This window comes from Salvia hispanica, chromosome 3 (assembly GCF_029641045.1).
Source record: "Salvia hispanica isolate PSC_SH4W2 chromosome 3, Shi_PSC_v1, whole genome shotgun sequence".
Lineage (NCBI taxonomy): Eukaryota > Viridiplantae > Streptophyta > Magnoliopsida > Lamiales > Lamiaceae > Salvia > Salvia hispanica.
This window is the reverse complement of record NC_142694.1, coordinates 52,571,191-52,591,028: the sequence shown is the minus strand read 5'-3', so window position 1 is coordinate 52,591,028 and position 19,838 is coordinate 52,571,191. Positions and strand designations below refer to the sequence as shown.

General features: G+C 30.9%; 2 protein-coding genes across 4 annotated transcripts; one reads left to right on the top strand and one right to left on the bottom strand.

The window, feature by feature from the left end:
* Window positions 1-1,682: 1,682 nt before the first annotated feature.
* On the top strand, window positions 1,683-6,936 carry LOC125217047 (uncharacterized protein At2g02148). 2 transcript variants are annotated; one of them, XM_048118874.2, is made up of 8 exons: window positions 1,683-2,046; window positions 2,475-2,598; window positions 2,687-3,025; window positions 3,430-3,592; window positions 4,985-5,108; window positions 5,206-5,291; window positions 5,981-6,181; window positions 6,677-6,936. In XM_048118874.2, exons 1-7 carry the CDS (start codon window positions 1,888-1,890, stop codon window positions 6,132-6,134), a joined length of 1,149 nt encoding a protein of 382 aa, XP_047974831.1. In that variant the 5' UTR covers window positions 1,683-1,887; the 3' UTR covers window positions 6,135-6,181; window positions 6,677-6,936. The 2 variants fall into 2 exon arrangements, with proteins under 2 accessions (XP_047974831.1, XP_047974830.1); XM_048118873.2 differs by having other exon boundaries at window positions 1,686-2,046; window positions 5,206-5,271.
* An 89-nt stretch (window positions 6,937-7,025) lies between these two features.
* Window positions 7,026-10,606, bottom strand: LOC125217048 (uncharacterized). 2 transcript variants are annotated; one of them, XM_048118875.2, is made up of 6 exons: window positions 9,999-10,606; window positions 9,848-9,924; window positions 9,735-9,771; window positions 9,365-9,449; window positions 9,112-9,256; window positions 7,026-7,275 (listed from the first exon to the last, which is right to left on the bottom strand). In XM_048118875.2, the coding sequence occupies exons 1-6, from the start codon at window positions 10,138-10,140 to the stop codon at window positions 7,063-7,065; spliced, it is 699 nt and encodes a 232-aa protein (XP_047974832.1). In that variant the 5' UTR covers window positions 10,141-10,606; the 3' UTR covers window positions 7,026-7,062. The 2 variants fall into 2 exon arrangements, with proteins under 2 accessions (XP_047974832.1, XP_047974833.1); XM_048118876.2 differs by having other exon boundaries at window positions 9,365-9,431.
* Between the last annotated feature and the right edge of the window lie 9,232 nt (window positions 10,607-19,838).

Sequence of the window (19,838 nt, the reverse complement as noted above, 5' to 3'; positions counted from 1 at the left end):
GCCCCAAGTGAACACACAAGCTCAAAAGTCGTGAGCTCAGGATTCGAGCTCGAGACATGAGTTGAGTGCAGCTTGTTACCATTGGAAACTAGTCGTTGCAATTGCGGTTAGTTTGTTATTTTTGCACTGTTACATTGAGTTGGGATATAAAGCTCAGGAAAATAGAATAAGCAAAGTTCAGTTTAAAATCAAGATTCAATTTGATATCAAGCCTAACTTGGCAATTAGATTATGCGTTTCATTTTGAATTCTTGTTGCACATACATTTTAGCTCTCCATTGTAATTTTTGTGACATATAGATACAGATAAAGATCCTTTCTCCTGTTTCAATGGACGTAGATCGAATGATCGAACCACGTAAATTCTTGTGTCATTTTTTGGTTCTCAGCCGATTGTTTTCTTGATTGATTTGTTATAGGTAGCATGAGCAACCACTGAACTTGATGGGAAACAAATATAGAACAAAGAACATTGAGGAAAGAATGCCAAGAACACAGGATGTGAGTGGTTTGGTTAAGGTTTCCTTTATTAGTCACACCTATTCAACAACTAGAGATGCATTAGCTTAATTAAAAAACCGTTGCTCGAACAGAATCAAAGCCATGCTATGTATCACTCGAACACTCGATTTAATATTGATACAAAACGATGTCTCTTTGTGGTTCTACACTCATTTCTATGCGAAGAAAACTAACTTCAGATACTTAATTGAATGAGTTGCTCTAGCCTCTGATCATCTTGTATACTCCTATATAGTGTTGTGTTTTTGCCATAAAAGAAAATATCTCACTTATAGCATAACGACCGAAAAAGGAATACGTCTCACTCTTACTGGGACATATGGAGTACTTAGTTTGAGTGAACTTCAAATTAGCTCCCTGAAAAATGGAGTTCACACTTTTTAGGTCGCTATACTCAAAAAATATCATCATAAGTTTGTACAAATTAATTACTATATCACATTGCTAGTTATTCTTAATTTTTTTTATTTCCTATATTGCCCATAAACCTCGTAAAAGTATAATTAGTCTAAATTCATTTGTAATATTTAAATTTATATTTAACATTTAAATTTTAAATCTATATATTTTTTTTGTTTTACTTCACATGTCACTGATTCATTTCACTCTATTAATTTATATTTCTTCCATTCCAACAAAGATGACTTGTTTCTTGGGCGAAAAAAAATTTTATACTACAATTTTATTTTGTGTAATAAATAAAGAAAATAAAATAAAGATAAATATTACTCCCTCCGTCCCAGTTTAGGAGTACCAATTAATTATGGCACGGGTTTTAAGAAATTGGTGGAGTGTGTAATAAATGAAGTGAGTTGGTGGAAAGTGAGATGGTTTGACTTTTTGGTTTTTTATTTATTTATTTAGTTCATTTTTATGTAGATAACGACATTTGAGTGTAATTTTGATGAATAATGGAGCAAAATTTTATGTTCAAATATGGAAAATTCTAAATGTGACTCTTAAACTGGGATGGACTTTTATGGCAATATGTGACTTTTAAACTGGGACAAAGGGAGTATATATTTTAATTTTCAGTAATAGTCATTTTGGTTGAAAAAAAAAAAGAAGAAATAAGTCTATTTGGTGGGACAAAGGAGTAGTAATAAGTGGAAAATTGAAAAGAAAATATTATTTAATTCAATAAGGCATATATAGCGAATCACCGTACCTCTCGCGACCTACTGGTTTGGAACTTGGAAGGCAGGAGGGTTTCGGCGGCGCCAGGTTCGGACTGAGCTTCGGAAATCCCGGAACCTGCACTTGTAGACACTCATTCACTAATCTGGATAGCCGTTAAATTTTTTCCCCCCTTCGTTTCCCTCCATTTTCTCCGATTTCCGCTGTTAGGGTTTTAAGCTGCTGCCGATGGGGAGCAGACTTCCCGTGGAGCACTACGATTTGTCATCCGCCGCCGCCGCCAACTCCTACATCGGCACCTCATTGCACGATCCCAATTCCGGGGATGAAGCCGCCGCCGATCATGTCACCGACGATAACGACGACCGCTCCTCCGCTGTCGCCAGTGTTAGTACTAAACTAGTGGATTTATTTCTTTTGGTCGTCGTGATGTGACTTCTTCCATTCTCGATTTCGTGAAAAGGGACCGTTTTTATTCAATTTAACTTTTATTTTTCAATGATGATAATGTTTAATCTGTGAATTTCATCTGGGAAACTCATGTACGAGAAATCAATTTTCATGGAGAAGATTCTCTTTTTCCACCACCATATCGACTCCCTGTTTTTCCTTATTCTCGTTAAAGTTTATTGAACTGCTAAAACATATATGCTGTTTCACATGAACAAATTTTGTTCAAGTGTTCGTGTGTATATCAAATTATTGTGGCACTGACAAGCTCTTTTCTGCTCACTTTATTTATCATAATATTGAATTGACTATGATGTTATCTGTTTGAATTCACTATACAACATTCTCATTTTTTGTTGATGTAGGATTGCATGCGCGAGCCTTACCAAAGCTCTTTGCCACTTCACAGCATGGGTGTGGAGGACGAGAGGAGTAGTCTTGAAAATAATGGGTCATCATGTGCTCCCTACTCAAATTTGACAATTGATGGTGACATTTGTGTACCATATAATTACCAAGTATTTGAAGTCATTTAGGATAACCTAATGTCAATCTAACACTAGTACCCTGTTGCCAGATGTGTCGCCTATTGAAACCGCTAGGGCAAGGTTTATGGACGTCATCGTGAATCATTTTATTGATCCACATGTTATTGAGATGTCAGATTATGACACTGATTACATGGTACAACAATCGTCACAAGAAAGCAAGAGGAAGTCCAAAGAGATTCGATATGAAGGCGATGCACGCTATGCTTTGCCACTAATGTATATTGCTAATCTATATGAAACACTAGTGAATGAAGTTAACACGAGATTATCATCAATGAGTGGCATCCGCGAGAAGACCATTGGTGTGGCCCTTGAAGCTGCTGGTGGATTGTATAGAAAGCTTGCAAAGAAATTTCCTAGAAAAGGTGTGATTTGTTTTACTCCTTACGAGTTAGAATTAACCGAATTTTGAAGTTTCCTTCTGGAAATTTGAGAAGTTGCCAGTTAGTGTATTAAATTCATTTCCATGTTCCATAGCGTCTTTGGCTTCTCTACAATCCTTATCTGCTGCATAGATGTACCGGATATATGGAGGTTTTTTTTTACAGGCTGCAGTTTGAATAGGCCATTTCCTTCCCAAGAGTTCAAAAAAAGAGAACATTATTTATGTGAATTAGGAGAGCTGGATAGTGGACTATTACATTTACATGCCTGTTACTCCTACGTGGTTTATTTTTAATGTTTGGAGACTGGCCTTTCTCTCTCGGAGATGGAGAACTATGGAGTTGCTACTCCTGGAAGCTGTCTCATGTTGATATTCTACTTGTAGGTACTTGTATTTTTAAGAGAAGGGAGCTAGCGACTTCATTTGAAACAAGATCAAAGTTTCCCGAATTGGTGATACAGGAGGAGAAGCGTGTGCGCTTTGTGGTGGTCAATGGCTTAGCTATCGTTGAAAAACCAACCAAAGTTGGTATTGATGATGCTGAGTGGTATGTTATCAGTTAATTGTCCTGCCCTAGGAAAACTAGTTCTGGTCAATTTTTAAGTCCCAGCTATGCTTTTTGATCTTGATAAATGTGGTATATTTCTTTGACCCATATACTAGTATTTTCTATCCATAGAAAGGATGTGTTTACCCTGTCTAGCTATAAATTACTTAAAGTACTGGTAGATATTCTTTCAAGGATTAATTTGTCATTACCTGAACACGTAGGCTGCATTTACGATCTTGGATGCTTAAAATTTAGTTGGTTTTCAATAGTTTTATCATTCTTTTTCAGATCACTGAATATAGAGTGGTTTTTCAGAGTTTCATCAAATTAGTTAAATACGTAAATAGACCTTATTTTCCAAAATGTTTTGTTGGATATAAGTAAGGGACAAAGTGATGCATCTTCTGGTTCATAACATAATGTAATATGTTATGGTATAAGTAAAACTTTAGAAAATGTAGTACATGCCCCATAATTGATAAGAAATTGTTTGAAACTGAGAATGCATGATAAAAGTGTATATTGTGGAACCATGATCAAAATAACAAGTATTAGGAAAATCATTGAATGATGGAAAACCACAATTTTCTCCAACAAAACAAAAGCTCCTTGTGCTTGTGTAGTAAGTAACCAAAAGTTGATTTTCCACAATAAATGTGTCTTGAAAAATTATTCATTGAAAGAATTTGATTCTTTATGTTGAAATTCTTAAATTGGTTTGAATTCCAAAATCAGGGGAGAGATTATATGGGAAGCTGAGTGATATCTCTTGTCCCTGCCTTTAATATGTAATTGTCTGGTAGCACCCCAAGATGGAAGTAGCACAGGGCAGAGGACTAGACTAACTGAAAATTGTAGATTTTAGTATTTTAATGCATCATGAGAAAAATCTTAAGAAAAATCATTTGAAGTAGCACAGGGCAGAGGACTAGACTAACTGAAAACTTTAGATTTTAGTATTTTAATGCATCATGAGAAAAATCATAAGAAAATTCATTTGAATATTGATATTTTTAAGGAACTTAGAATTGAATAAAGAAATGGTTTCAATGCATCATGGGAAAAATCATTTGAATATCATAAGTTGAACTGAAGCTTGTTTGGTTTGAGTGAAATCATATTTTGATCTACTATGTGAGGTTACTGGAACTCCTTACAGTACATTTACATTCATTATGTTATTGTTCGCTATTTGTGACTGGTATAAATTTACATGAATTTTTTTCAGAAATACTTATAATGGTTCGAATTGATCTCAGTTTTTGTACTTATTCAGTAGCACATCCTGGTGTCTTACTTTTAAATGTTGTACCTAATATTCCGTATGCTTTGAGAATAATGACAGTCACTCTTAAGTCTTGACCATCTACTGTACAATATCTGAAATAGGTTTAAGAGGCTGACTGGACGAAATGAAGTTGCTGTTTTTGCTAGAGACTACAAATTTTATGCTCCAAGGCACAAATATAGGCGTGCTGTGTCAAATTCTAACTCCAATATGCCTTGTTTGCCTGTAAGCTATACAGAATTCTTTGAGTTAAACTGCTGGTTCTGGCCTCACCATTTTAATGGTTGTAGTATCAAATTTAAACTCCAAACATACTTTTCAGGCATTCCCTAGTCCTGAAAATTCTTCTTCAATGGCGACTTCTCAAGGCTATCGAGCAGCAAACGAAGTGAGATATTCTTTATATTGGTAACTGGGGTACATTCATTTTTCATGTGACTTGAGTTTGATGTATGTGCTGTACCATTTCGGCTCTTGTTAGTGCTTCATTTCAGCCTTCTTTTCTATCTGGAGGATGATGAAGAAGCATGATAGTAAAAAGTATTTCAGTGAAATCAATTATCATGATATGATGAATTGGTATTGTTTATTTCCATATACATGTACTGTCTAATTAAAGCTTTAGAAGATGTTAAATCAGCCTATTCTGGTAGAACTTTTGATTGGAAAACCACATGAGGAACAGATGCATCTATCTATTAACCAAAGATGAACAGTAATGTTAATTTACTATCATACAAAGATCTATGTTATATCCTAGTACAATGCCGTCACTCAATGAAAATGTATCATACAGTAATGTTAATTTACTATCATACAAAGATCTATGTTATATCCTAGTATAATGCCGTCACTCAATGAAAATGTATAAATGAGAATTTCTTTGAGCAAGTACTGTTTATAGTTCTTCTATTCCCTTCAAATTAATCGACTATATCTGTCCTTATATTGGCTTTAATGTCAATTAGAAAAAGACTTTGTCATTGCTTTTTATCTTTATACAGAGATGTTAAAGAACATCTTCATGTTAATGTCTTCATTTGATTCGTTAGCCAAGGATTAATTGTCTGATAATATTGTAATCACTTGCTCATCAGGCTCAGTTTCATCCTATGCACGAGGGGCATAACAATTCTATCAATCACAGTTCCCATTCGACTCACTATATGCTCAGCCAACAGTGTATTCCCCCACCTCAGTTGCCTGAAATGGTTCACAACCAGCAGCCATCATCGGCCCTCAACCATATAGCTTCTCTACAGTCTCTTGGTCACGTTGGTGGACGTCTGCATGTTATGGTGAGTTTCGTTGTTACTCAACTTTTCTCCACTTTCCACCTAATATTCAAGTTTACAATGGCCTTGTCTAACTTTGGTTTATCTGGATTTATGTTTTCTAATAATGCATCCTCCTCTCTGTGTGTGAGTTCGTAAAGAGGTAATGCCGAGACCAAAGGTCTCGGGTGTTATCCGTGGCGCAGCCCTTTACATTCATATTCATTTACCCATAAAAATGCATTCTCCTCTTGTTGCTACTAAAATCTTTCAACTGTTTTCTATAACTGATCTGAACCATAGACCATAGGGATACGCAGGCCTTTGGTAGTTGTCTCCATAAAAAGTTACACCTTCGACTACTGCTAACCCTATGGTAATAAGATAATTCATACATGTAAACACTTCCTCTAGGTTTCTGTGGTGCAACATGCAATCCGTTCTTGATTTTGGAGAAGTTTTATTACTATACATGAAGAGCATTACTTGATGTTGGAATTTTCTTTGTTGTGGTTTCAGCCAACAAGTCCGGCAAAGTTCTGCGACGAATGTGGAGTTCCGTATCTCAGGGAGACCTCAAAGTTCTGCTCTGAATGTGGTACCAAGAGGCTAGGGACTTGAGTCTTGAAATCCCCAGTCAAAGTGTGTACAAATATTCATCCCCATTTGCATGCTCCCAACTCCAAATCGTAACTTTATAATGTTAACTTCGAAATGTTGTGTAACCTCAGCAACATTTCCTCATTAGATTTATACGAAGTACTAGTATATTTGGAGCACTGGGTTCTTAACTTGGAAGACATTGGTTCTTGGTCACATCAAACTCGAAGACAGTATAAATAAACAAAAAACTTGTGAAATACTAATATAAAAGAAAATAAAAAGGAAATTTGATTAAAGGAAGGTCAAGCAATGGATAGATCAAGGTTTATTCCAGGGAATTCATGAGAAGAATTAGAAGAAATGGCATCACTGATCTCAGTGGTACAAGACACAGACACATTACTTTTCTGGAGGTTATCTGCAATTGGATTGTGCGAAGCCAGACACAGTGACAATTCACACCCATCTTCATTCCCACTACTAAACTGCTCCATCTTGCATATCCCCTTCTGCAGCTATATTTACACACAAAAAATTAAAATTTTAAAAGTATGAACACCCAAATATAGCAAGAACATAGACGAAATGTAAGAATAAATAAGCCCCCCACTATTTCCATATGTAATAGAGATACTCCATCCAGTCCAAATAAAGATTCATCACATTTGATTACACACCAGTTTTAAAATTTATTAGGTGAATATGTGATGAGCGGATAAAGCTGATAAAGTAAAGAAGAGTGAAAATAAAATGGTTAGTGGTGGAATAATGTCAATAAAAATAATACCACTACTACTTAGTTAAATTTACATTGTTATATGCAATAGAATAGAAAAATACTTAAAAACCTAGAGTGCATTTTTACCTATTACTTACATGAGTGTATTAACAAAACAGATACGGAGTGGAGTAATATTTTTAAATTTCAATCTGATTAAAATTACAACCACCAAATAAGGTTAGCTATAATTTATCCAAAAGTACATGTCTAAAAGAATAGTCCTAAACAGGTAGACAAAATATTAGCCAAAGCTAGAGAATTTAAAAAGTTTTACCTAGTGAGTTTATTGATGAAGGTATAAATAAATCTTGTACTAATAGATACTACTAATATTCCCTTGGTCTCAACTTAGTTGAATCAAAACTTTTAGACATAGAGATTAAGAAATTGTGCTTAAAAGTAAGAAGAGAGGAAAAAATAGGAAAGATGATTGAATGTTTTTTAAAAAAAAAATGAAATGAGTAAAACTAATAGGGATATGGGTGTTTATTTGATGGTCCATTTAAATTAATATAGTAGTACGAATTTCAGTGTATTAAATGGGCTACCGAAGACCACCTATTTTTTTAGCATTTGGTATTTTCAGCAGACAAACTGCACGGAGGGGGACAAGGTTTATATATGGCTTATTTATTTCTTCATATATGAAGGGAGACAAAATCAATATATTGCACAGTTTTGATTCTGTGATTGAGCTACCTCAAAATGTTCCCCAAAATTGAATCAACTATTACTATTTTAAAAATTGATTACTACTAATAAGTTTTGATGCATCTACAATACAATCTCTTTTTAAAATTAAATGATAATTTGGTAATACATTTTAGTATGTTGCAATATATATAAGGCAAAAAACTATGGTATTTGTGTTTTTGTATCTAATTCAATTTTTCATGCAGGCCAAGATTATATAGAAACTCTTAATAAACTTTGAACTCATATACTATAATTTATCTGTTTATACATGGATATAATTTATTATTTGAATTCATAAACTTTTATAAAGGCATTAACATACCATTTTGATAGTACAACCAAATTATGGACCACGTCAATAAACTTTGCATTAAATGAAGTATGAAATTTTTAAATCTAATACTGTTACGAGACATATTATACAGAACTTAAAATAAAAGTTATATGAGTACTAACTTAAAATTTCATGATGTACAAGTACACTCCATGCAACAAAATGAAACACAAATTCAACATGCCCAAAAATCCTTCATTGAATTATTAGTTTTTGTATCATACCTAAGTATTTTTTTTTTGCATTGATTATCTATTATCTTATTCCAATTATGTATTTTTCCAAAATTAATTAATTAGTAGCGAAAGAAGCAAAAAAGGATGGAGAATGGCAACAAAAACGAGATAAAGAACATTGACCAAAGCTCATAAATAATGTACCAACTTTAGAAATATGCACATATATATGCAAGGAAGTCATTCATCCTCAACAACCAAAACCAACTTTGCTGGGTTCATGCACTTCATCCAACTCCTTTTCAAACCCAAACCTTTGATATGAGAGAGAGAGAGAGAGAGAGAGAGAGGTCATTGATTATACCTTGAAAAAGTCAGAATGCAGGAGCAGTACATCGGCAGTAGTGGCAGAAGAAGGGTTTTCATTTTCTTTAACTTTCTCACCCATGTAATCATCATCTCCGTACGGATTCCTTTGGCTGCATTCTTCCACTTTCCCCACTCTCGCTCTACACAGCATTTGTAATTATAACTGAAAAGGAACTTGATACACAAATCCAAATCCAAATCCTTCTTGTTTTTCTCGACATAATTTATTAGAGATAAAAAGAGGTCACCTTTTTGCAGGAGAGAGAAACATTTGTTCTTCGCAACAGTGTTTCCTTTGCTGTGAAATGCTCATCTCTGGGAACACATTTGAAACTTGAGACATTGTGTGTATTAGTACAATTAATAATAGCATTAGGGTGTGAATTGAATTAAATGAATAAATGAGGGTTGTAGCATTCCTTGGATATATGCCTTTATTAGAAGACTTGGTGGGACTGTGTTTCTTCACATGAAATGCCATAAAAATGGGATGTTATTCATAAATGAAGTGGTTACACCCTCCCAATTCCATTTCCATAAAAGATAGTAGCATATGCAGGAGTACTACTGAATTTTCAGAAGATTATTCAACACACACAATAATATATATATATATACCTCGTCTGGCAGCTTCAGTCTTCATGCTTCTGTACATCTATTAAACAAGAAGAAGAGATGAGAAACTAAACTCAAATGAATAAAATGCGTACATTAAGATGGTGGATTTGAACCTGTAGATGGCTTTTGACATGAGATATGGTGAGGCCTCTCACTTCCATCAATTGAAGAACCAATTTAGGAGTTGCTTCTGCAAAAACACACACAAACCAAAATTAAACTAAATCACAACCAATTAGGAAGAAGAGGATCGGAGTAACGCACTGTCTTGGCCGCCAAGGCGGTCAACGGCGTGGACGAAGCAGTGGTGGAGATCGGGAGTCCATCGGAGGCGCGGAACCTTTGATCTGACGTACTGCCTCACGCCATTATTCCTCCCAACGCCGCCGTAGCTACCGCTACCCATTCTGATTCTGATTCTGATTCTCGATTTGATTTTTATTAGTATTGGCACCTGAGGATTGGGATACTTCAATTGCGACCTGCTTTAATCGAAGGGAACAAAAGGAAGGAATTCTCGCCTCTTCTGACCCCAATTCACTTTAAATAATCAATTTCATAAATAGGAGAGAGAGAGAGAAGGAGAAGGCGTGGATAAAATAAATAGGGTAGGAAGAGGAGTATGCAGAGCTACAGCTGCAAAATTCCTGTACTGTGTAGAGAGAGAGACGTATATGTATCTATAAGTGTATGTATATGTGTGAAGGGGAGGAAATGCGGCAAAGCAAAAAGGGAATTGAAAAGAAAAGGAATATCACGAGGCATCTGATCTTCTTCTCCGCACGAAATCATTACCAAAATACAAATACCAACTGCTGCGCTGCAACACTCTGCTCCTCCTTTGACTATTTTCTCTCTCTCTACCATCTTTAATTGCTTTGCCATCATCACTAAACTACACCAATTTCTTCTTCATTTCTATAACCACTCCTTTTTTACTTCTCATTCAATTTTTTAGGTAATTTTATGCTATAATAAATGCGTATGTATATTTGTAGTATTAGAATTTTCAGTGGAATCATAATTTGTTTAAAGCGGTGAAGATCTTGTATAAATATATAAAAGTTTATAAATGACATCCACAACTAATTATTATTATTATTATTATTATTATTATTATTATTATTATTATTATTATTATTATTATTATTACTACTACTACTTTCCGTCCGCTGATAGGAGTCACATTTTTCAATTTTATTTTGTTTGCAAATATAAGTCTTAGATCACTTTTTATTATAAATGATAATAGACCATACATTTCACTGTCATTTCATTAAGGTCAGCCTAGGTAGAGGCCGAGCCACAAACCTTGTTTACTTTTTATTTTTTTCAAGTATACTTGGTGCTAAAAAATATTATATACAAAAATAAAATACCATATAACATGTATTATGTCTGATTTTCACTAAATTTAAACTTAAACATATGTTTAAAGTCTATTTGTTGACTTTGTAGTAACATCATTTTTTTCCTATTATTACTCCCTCTGTTCCACTTTATTGATGCATTTTTTCGACCGTGAATAAAGTTGTAATTAACGAGTTGAATGGAAAAAAAAAGAGTACGAGAAAGAATAAAGTAAAAAAAAGAAGAGAGTAAAGTACTACTTATGAAGTAACTATGATAAATTCAAAAAATCCTATAATTGTTCATTAGATATTATGTTTGAATACCAAGACATGAGTAATATTTATAAATGTATACTCCCTCTGTCCGCGATTAGGAGTCCCGGTCACTTTTGCGCACCTATTTTATAAAAATGATAAAAAATAGTTAAAGTGGAGAAATAGTAAAGTAAAAAATAGAATAATGTTGAGAAGACTCTTGTCAACATTATTCTCTCTATTACATTACCATTTCTCCACTTTTAACTATTTTTTATAATTTTTATAAAACGGGTGCGTAAAATTGATTGGGACTCCTAATCGCGGACGGAGGGAGTACTATACTACCATTATTTTTACATCTTGGATAAATAAATACTCCGTATATAAAAAATTGAATCCGTCCAAAATTAAATGTTGCATAAATATGGAAAATTAGAACAGTACAGAAAATTAGCATGTGTCATGCACAAGAGTGACACATATAAATTGAGAAATAGACAATTAGTAATTAATTACTTAATTAAATTCAGAAATTTCTAATTATATACGATAGGTCTCTGATGGGCCAGCCAGACTAGGTTGGTCTAGGCCTTCGATAATCACATTGTACACAACATACCTGACCCTCATCGATAATAGATGATTGAGAGCGCATACGCAGCATACCTTTTACAATCGTCTAACATGCTTGGGGTACACCGAAAACTTGCTCAACGCCCTTTCAGGCCACCTATTTCCTATGAGCAAATAATGCCCTTTCTAGGTAAGTAGGCCATTTAATTGATTCTCACACTGACCATCTTCGATAAATGTTATCGACCAAGTAGTAGCATATATCATATTTTTTGGTGATTGGTCGTGAACTCGATATTCAGTAACTTGCTATTGCATACTTCGTTGCAGACAAGTGGTCAATCTAGGACGTTGATGTCATCTTCAACTTGATCGCACCAAAATATTCATGTTAATTAGATCTATAAACGTTGGTCATCATTTCTTTAGAGGATGATCATTGAATGTGTCCTTGTATGCAGTCCATCCATTCCATGAGATAACTACACATCCAATCTTTGCTTCCTAGCATACAAGGAAAGTTGTGACCCCGCAAAACCATATTTATCATTAATTAAGTGTTCTGCATCATCAGTCATCTCAAATATGTATCGTAAAAGTCCTCGATGACCCCATGACAGAATCGTTTGGCTCAATCTGGTCATGTTGCGTTGATAATGAATGGTCGTTGTGCACTTTTCTGCACGACGAGTCTCTTGCGTCCAATATCATGGAAGTGCTGGTAGAAGTATTCACCACATTATGTCGACGTGATAGCAATGCGTAGGAACAACGATCAAATATAATTGGCTCCTATCGCGGCTGGCTCATCGGATAAATAACTATCAACGAGACGCCGAGCGGCATTTTCAAACTCTGGGTGCACGTATGACCTTGAGTGACGAGGCCTAGTAGGGTGCGTAGGACCAAGAACAACCTCTTTTCTGTGACAACTCTTCCATGCTACTACGGACTACCTTTTTCTTGTTTCTCCATTTTCAATTGCGCAATTATTTGTAGTTGCTTTGGTACTTGAAATAAATAAATACTCCACTTTTAGTTCTTTTTTTGTGCGTACAAAAAGATAGACGGTGCATGGAGGGCAACCAAATTTATTCTAAACCTGCTTCATTGGATCATTGAAAAAATCGAGCATGCTGCGCAACCACTGAACTATCCACTTTTCAGTTCTTTTTTTTTTTCATGCTCAGATAGATATATCTATTTTAGTCTACAATAATAAGTAAAATTCCATATGAACCCTTAGTTATCATATTATTTGTACAATAGTAATATCGCTCATCAATAAAAGATTGTAGGCAATATAAAATGTATTTTCGTGGAACTAACAATGAGTAATGACCCAAAACAAAATTTGAATAATAATCGGAAGGAAGGTATACTTTTACTTCCCATGTCGTATTAGCATTCATTTATTTGAAGTTTAATTGTTAATTAGTAATTTGTAGGATTAATATTACAAATAATGATTTAATAAAGGAAATGGTGACCTATCACAAATAGACTAATTAAAATGTCCTGTAAGGACCGAATGGTGATTTGGAAAAAAAAAAAGTTCAAAAATACCTCTAACAATATTACATCAAAGTCCAGGGACGTGTGAAGATAATTTTAAAGCTTAAGTATTGCGTTTGATATAGTTTCAAAGTTTAAACCCAAAAGACTGAACTACAAATTTAGTCTTTGGCCAATTGAGTAAAATAACATCCGATACCAGATTAATTTTATCAACACCATTAATTCCTGGACATAGGATATATTCCGGTTGGAGGAACTTTTGCACTATCCTTGAATATTTTTACCCTTTTGGCTATGTTTTTAACTAAGGAAAAAATTATCCATTAACTATATATCCACTAATATGCATCATTCAAAGGGTACTTGAAATGATATTAAATTATACGGAATACTTCATTGGCTACCTTCTTTATTATTTTTGTTTCACTCAACTTTTTTTTCTTATTTGTTTCCTTTTTTCATATATTTTTATATACCTATTAATCTAATATCCTAAATAAACGAGTTACTATTGGATTAAATTTTAAATTATTTGATTCTAAAAAAAATGTCTTGTACTTTCAACATATCAATAAAATATTCAAAAAACAACTATTTTCTCCGTCCGCCACTAGGAATCCTATTTGAATTCTGCACAGAGTTTTAGAAATACAAAAGAAAGTGAATAGAAAAAGATAATGAAATGTGAGATCCATTTTTATATATTAATTTTATAATAAAATGTGAGGAGAACGAGTTAGTGGAAAATGTGGTCAACCTACCATTTATGATAAAAGTGAACCGAGACTCATAATAGTGGACGAACTAAAATGATCAATCAAGACGGCTAATAACAGAATGAGGGAGTATATCATATCGGTAGTATTGTAATAAAATAAATATATAAAAATATGTATCAACACAATTAAAATATATGCAACAAAGAGCATAATTTAATTAGTTATCTCACTTATTTATTTATCATCTTTTTAAATTAAACATTGATAAAATTTGCTTAAATAAATTGCGATTTAAAATTTTTGTAATTAATTTATTTTAATATTTTAAGAATAATAAATAAAAATATGAGAAAGAAGGAAAAAAAAGTGAAAAACGGTTAAAACCAAAATCACAAGAAATGTATCCGATGAAGTATTTAATATTGTTTCATGTACCATTTGAATGACATATATTAGTGGTTATATAGTCAATGAACAATTTTGTCCCTCAACTCAAAAAATAGCTAAAAGAATAAAAATATCTTGGAATAATGCAAGTTCGTCTAACATGATGATACCATATGTCCAAAAATTAATAATACTAATAAAATTATTTAAATAATGAAAAGGTTAAAATCTAATTGTCCATAAACTAAATTCATAATTCACTCAATATAAATTCTAGTTCACTCTATAACTAAAAAAGACAAAATACTCTCTAAAATTATCTTTTAGACATACAATTAAATTTCTTAAGCTTGTGCTTTTTCTTGTTTCTATGCGACAAAAAAGTTGAATTTGTAGATGGGGCCACACAATGAAATCAAGATACTATTAGTTCTAGTTCAACAAAGGAAAGAGAAGTTCATTTGATTTGGAATTTGAAACCATCCAAAAAAATTTCTTAAGATGGGACAATCTCCTATCATGTCTAACTACACAGATACGCCTCTATTTCTGAAACGATATCCGCACTATTTATGAACATCCGCAATTATAAATAAAATAAAGAGCAGTGATTTAGAGACATAATGTCTCTAAGCCATAATACCCTTATGTCACTTTTTCCATAATCTTATTTAAATATGTACTAATATACCCTTATTTTAGATAAAAGGAAATAACTACTATTTTTATTAAGGAAGGAAAGCTAATCAAATTAACTATCTATAACTAATTACATGGTAAGTACTATTAATTAAGATTCACATTTTTTAGTCAAAATTTTAACCAATTCTCAACTATTTTCGCTACCTGATGAGTATTTATATATAATTATTTTATTATTAAATAATTCATAAATTCTAAACAACTAAATTTAATTTATAAAAATAAAAAGTAAATTATAATTATAATAGTCATTGTCATCTAATTATTTTATTATCAAATAATTATAAAATTTGTAAGTTATAAAAAATACTTGATGTCTAATATTAAATAAATTAAAATGATATTAAATAGTAATATTTAAATTTTATGTTATATAAATGACTATATATATTTAGTGTTATCATTCAACAAAAAATAGTTATTCAAATCAAATTATTTTATTAGTCGTAAATAATCATTTAAACTATAAGTTATGGAAATAACTACATGTATTTGCACTCAATTTCCTAGTGTTATCATTCAACGAAATAATAAATTTGCATTCAAATTTCTTAGTGTTATCATTTAAAAGCTATTAAATTTTTAAGTTGTATAAATACCCACATGTATATATCAAGATATATGTTACTATTGTTTTCCAAAATAAAGAAGAAGATTAGATTCCATAATTTTAGGAATTGTTTAAAATAAAAATAATTGATGAGACTTCTATTCACATTTTAATTCATTTTAGTGTACTACTATTATATATCAACTACTAATTGATGTTAAAATTTAAGAATATAAACAATCACACGTTTTAAAAAATTTAAAAATAAGTGATTGATTGATTTAGTTGTGGAATTTAGGTAAAAAATTAATAATTTGAAGTAATTAAAATTTCGGAATGCAAAAGAATTAAAATTAAAATTATAAAAAATTTTAAATCAAAACCGTGAACTCAACTAATATTAGTACTATCATATATATCAAAATTTAGTTGTTTGCATGATATAGTGAACCGAGCAAAGAATTATAATATTTTATACTATGAAAAAAGAGAATAACTCAAATAGTAAATATATGAGTTAAGAACATGTGATTATTTTCTTATAGATGTTCGATTATAGCATTCTAAATATTAAGAATTAAATAAATTAAATTTTGAACGTAAAGAATTAAAATCATATCCAAAAACTCGATCAGTATGATTATTATATACTATGTATCAAATTTTAATTTATTGCATAATATAGTAAATGATCTTATAACTCTAATAATTTATAAAGAAAAAGAGAAAACATTAACTCTATATTTTTATAATATTAAATAGATTAATTAAAAATACGTGATTTTTTTTATTAAGTATGTGATTATTTTTATTGAAACGGTACAATTCAAAATAGTATATCCAATTAGTATTAACACATATAGTAGTGAATTGATTTAAGAACTCTAATGTTTTATTAAGAAAAACAGAAAATATAATTCACATGTCTTTAACATATTAAAGAGATGAGTTTAGAACGTATAAACATTTTTTTATTAAGGCTCGAATTTAATGTTCCAAATCTTAAGAATATAAAGAAAATAAAAAATTAATATTAATATTACTAAATTTTTTTAAAATCAAAATATTAAACTCAATTAGTATTAATACATTATATATCAAATTTTAATGCATACCATGTTATCGTGAATTGAGCTAAAAGCTTTAATACTCCTTATAAAGAATCTTCTAAATAAAAAAGTTATAAAATTAAATTTATCAATATTAAAAATTACAGTTTAATTATAAAATAATTATTTTTGGCCATAGTAAATCTAATTCTTTACTATTTATAAAATAAGATAACAAATTTTAATACTTTGTAGAGCTAATTATTTTATTAAATTATATAAATTAAAATTTGTAAAAATTAATTTGATAAGAAATCTGTTATATGGTTCATTTTCTAATAAAATATATTATTATTTCATAGGTAAATAAATGTACACTAAATATATAGATTCGATGAAATATAACATTTTATTATTTTAAATATGTGTCCTTAAATAAATGCAATAAGATATAAAAAAACTGCCATCATAAATATGAGGATTGCATGCTAATAAAATTGTAATCGCATAATTAGTGTCAATGTCCTTAAATAAGTATATTTAATTAATACTTTAATATAAAGGGTAAAAAAGTAAATAAATATAACATGAATTTAAATAAAAATCTAAAACAATCTAAAATGACTATTTTAACCTCAATATTGCATTATGACTTGGAGACATTAAGTTGTAAGTTTATATTGTATTTAAATAATAAATTTAGTCACATAGTAGTATTTAATAAATGAAATACAGATTAAATAAATGGGTGGCCTCTGTTTGATAAAATAAGAAATAGATTGAGACAAAAAAGTGATTGAAGTGTTGATATTAAAAAAATTGAGACACTCATTAAAGAAAAAAAAATATATTCCTATATATTTATTGATGGAAATTAATTGATGGGCAATACAAAATAGAATATCTATGAAATAAGTATCTGCCATTTGTTAATGTTTAAGTAGATAGATATTTAAACAATCTACCTCGTTACATGTGACATTATAAATTATGTGAAACCACCATCTTGATTTTCCGTTTATTATGGAGTAGCATGTCAATATCGTTGCAATAATAGAAGTCCATTATATATCTATTGCTTACACTTTATATCAACATAAATGCATTATATAATGTGAAAATAGCGTACCAATTTTTTTAGAAAAAAAAATAGATCCAATTATGTAACCTTGAGAGAAGACATTCGTCCATCCATCCCTATCGTAACGTTCTAAAAATAAGTAAGTTAGGTGCTGCATGGTTCATTTTTGGGCAATAATTAATTCATCACAATCATTGAGTATTTTCCAATATGATGTATCATTTTCTTGTCATTTATTATGTGACACGCTCTCTTACAATATTTCACAATTTTGTTCCAATATTTTCGTATTTACAATAAACATCTCATTTAGCATGTTGGAGTACAACCGAACAATATCTGAGTTGCATAATATATCAATCAGGGAATAATTATGAAAATTTTAAAAATAGATAAGCAACTTGTAACTTCTTCCTCTATCTTTAAATATCTCATATTTCTTTTTCGTTTGTCCGCTATAAAAAATTTCACTTTGACTCCCTATTTCCTTATTTATTGAGTCATACACTACATACAAAAATTGTTTAATTTTTCATCGTAAAAATGCTAGTTTGTGTTTTATAAATATACCACCAACATTTCAAAAACGTTTTTATTATTGGTGTCCCAACTAAAATTAGAATACACAAATAGAAGTGTCCTAAAAAACTAAAGGTTAAGTTGATTTGTCCTTAATTTAAGGATGTTTCTTTTGCATCTTGATTGTCTTTAATTATTTTAAAACTTTCAAACGCAATTGCGTCTCAATTTTGTGTCATTAAAAGATAAGTTTTTTGCAGTGATATTTCTATTTCGAAAAATTCCAAGATAATTGAGTCATTTCTATATTTAGAAAAAACAATATTTTCTCATACTTTATTCTCTCTCCATATCTCTTACTTTATTTTATGTCTGCATCTTTTTTAAACTTCATGTCAAAAAAAAGTGACTCAATTAATAAAGAACGGATGGAGTACTATTTTTGGTAAGTCAACATATTTACTAATTAGTTCCATTCATATTTAATTATAAAACCATATACTCCACCCGTTAACCATTATTACTTGTGTTGTAGTATTAGTTTTTTTTTTTTCGCTCCGCCCATCAATACTTGATATATTTACTTTTTACTATCTTTGGTATTGGATATCACATTCCATTGACTAGTTTCACTCATATTTTTAATTTCTTAAAATTCAAGTCAAATCAACTTGTGGTAATTAATAAAGCCAGAGGGAATATAAAAGTTGAAACCACATCCACTAATTTTGTGTACTTTCTTTTATTTATAAAGTCAAATAATTTGTAAAACCAATAAACTATTTTGAAACGGGTGAAGTAGTAGGTTTTATTCTAATACTAGTAATTTATTAAATGTTGGAATATTATTAGAAATTAAAAGGCCCATTAACTCCCTTTATTTTTGTTCCATTTAAAGTAAATATTGGTGTGGGTAGGAGTAGGAATAGGTCCACTCTCGTTCCTATTGCAAGGCGACAATTTAAACTTGTTCTTTGTATTGTCATAATCAACTAAGTAATGATAAGTTCTACAATAATCATTTGGTCAAGACTAAAATCTAAATGTGTGAGGCAGTCTTGTCATTTTACTCGGAGATAAATTAACTAACAAACATATTCATCTCACTAAATGTGAAATAATTAGTACCCGCTCCGTCTCAACTAAATTAAGATATAACTTTTGGATACAAATATTAAGAAATTATGTTAAAAAGTAGGAGAGAAGAATAAAATAAGAATGATAAAAAGAGAATAAAGTAGATATAATAGAATAAAGTAAGAGTAATTGTATGTTTTGTTTTTCGTTAAAAAAGGAAATGACACACCTTAATTAGGACATACCAAAGAGAAATATGACTAAACTTAGTTGGGATAGAGGGAGTATTTATTTTTGCGGTATGTAATTTATGTATAAT

Bases quoted from the DNA above. Each gene is read 5' to 3' on its own strand.
- LOC125217047 (XM_048118873.2), top strand. From the start codon at position 1,888: ATGGGGAGCAGACTTCCCGTGGAGCACTACGATTTGTCATCCGCCGCC. The intron at 2,047-2,474 runs GTTAGTACTAAA...TTGTTGATGTAG, and splicing joins GCTCCTCCGCTGTCGCCAGT to GATTGCATGCGCGAGCCTTA. The intron at 5,272-5,980 runs GTGAGATATTCT...CTTGCTCATCAG, and splicing joins GCTATCGAGCAGCAAACGAA to GCTCAGTTTCATCCTATGCA.
- LOC125217048 (XM_048118875.2), bottom strand. From the start codon at position 10,140: ATGGGTAGCGGTAGCTACGGCGGCGTTGGGAGGAATAATGGCGTGAGG. The intron at 9,925-9,998 runs GTGCGTTACTCC...GTGTTTTTGCAG, and splicing joins CCGCCTTGGCGGCCAAGACA to AAGCAACTCCTAAATTGGTT. The intron at 7,276-9,111 runs GTATAATCAATG...GTGTAAATATAG, and splicing joins TGCATTCTGACTTTTTCAAG to CTGCAGAAGGGGATATGCAA.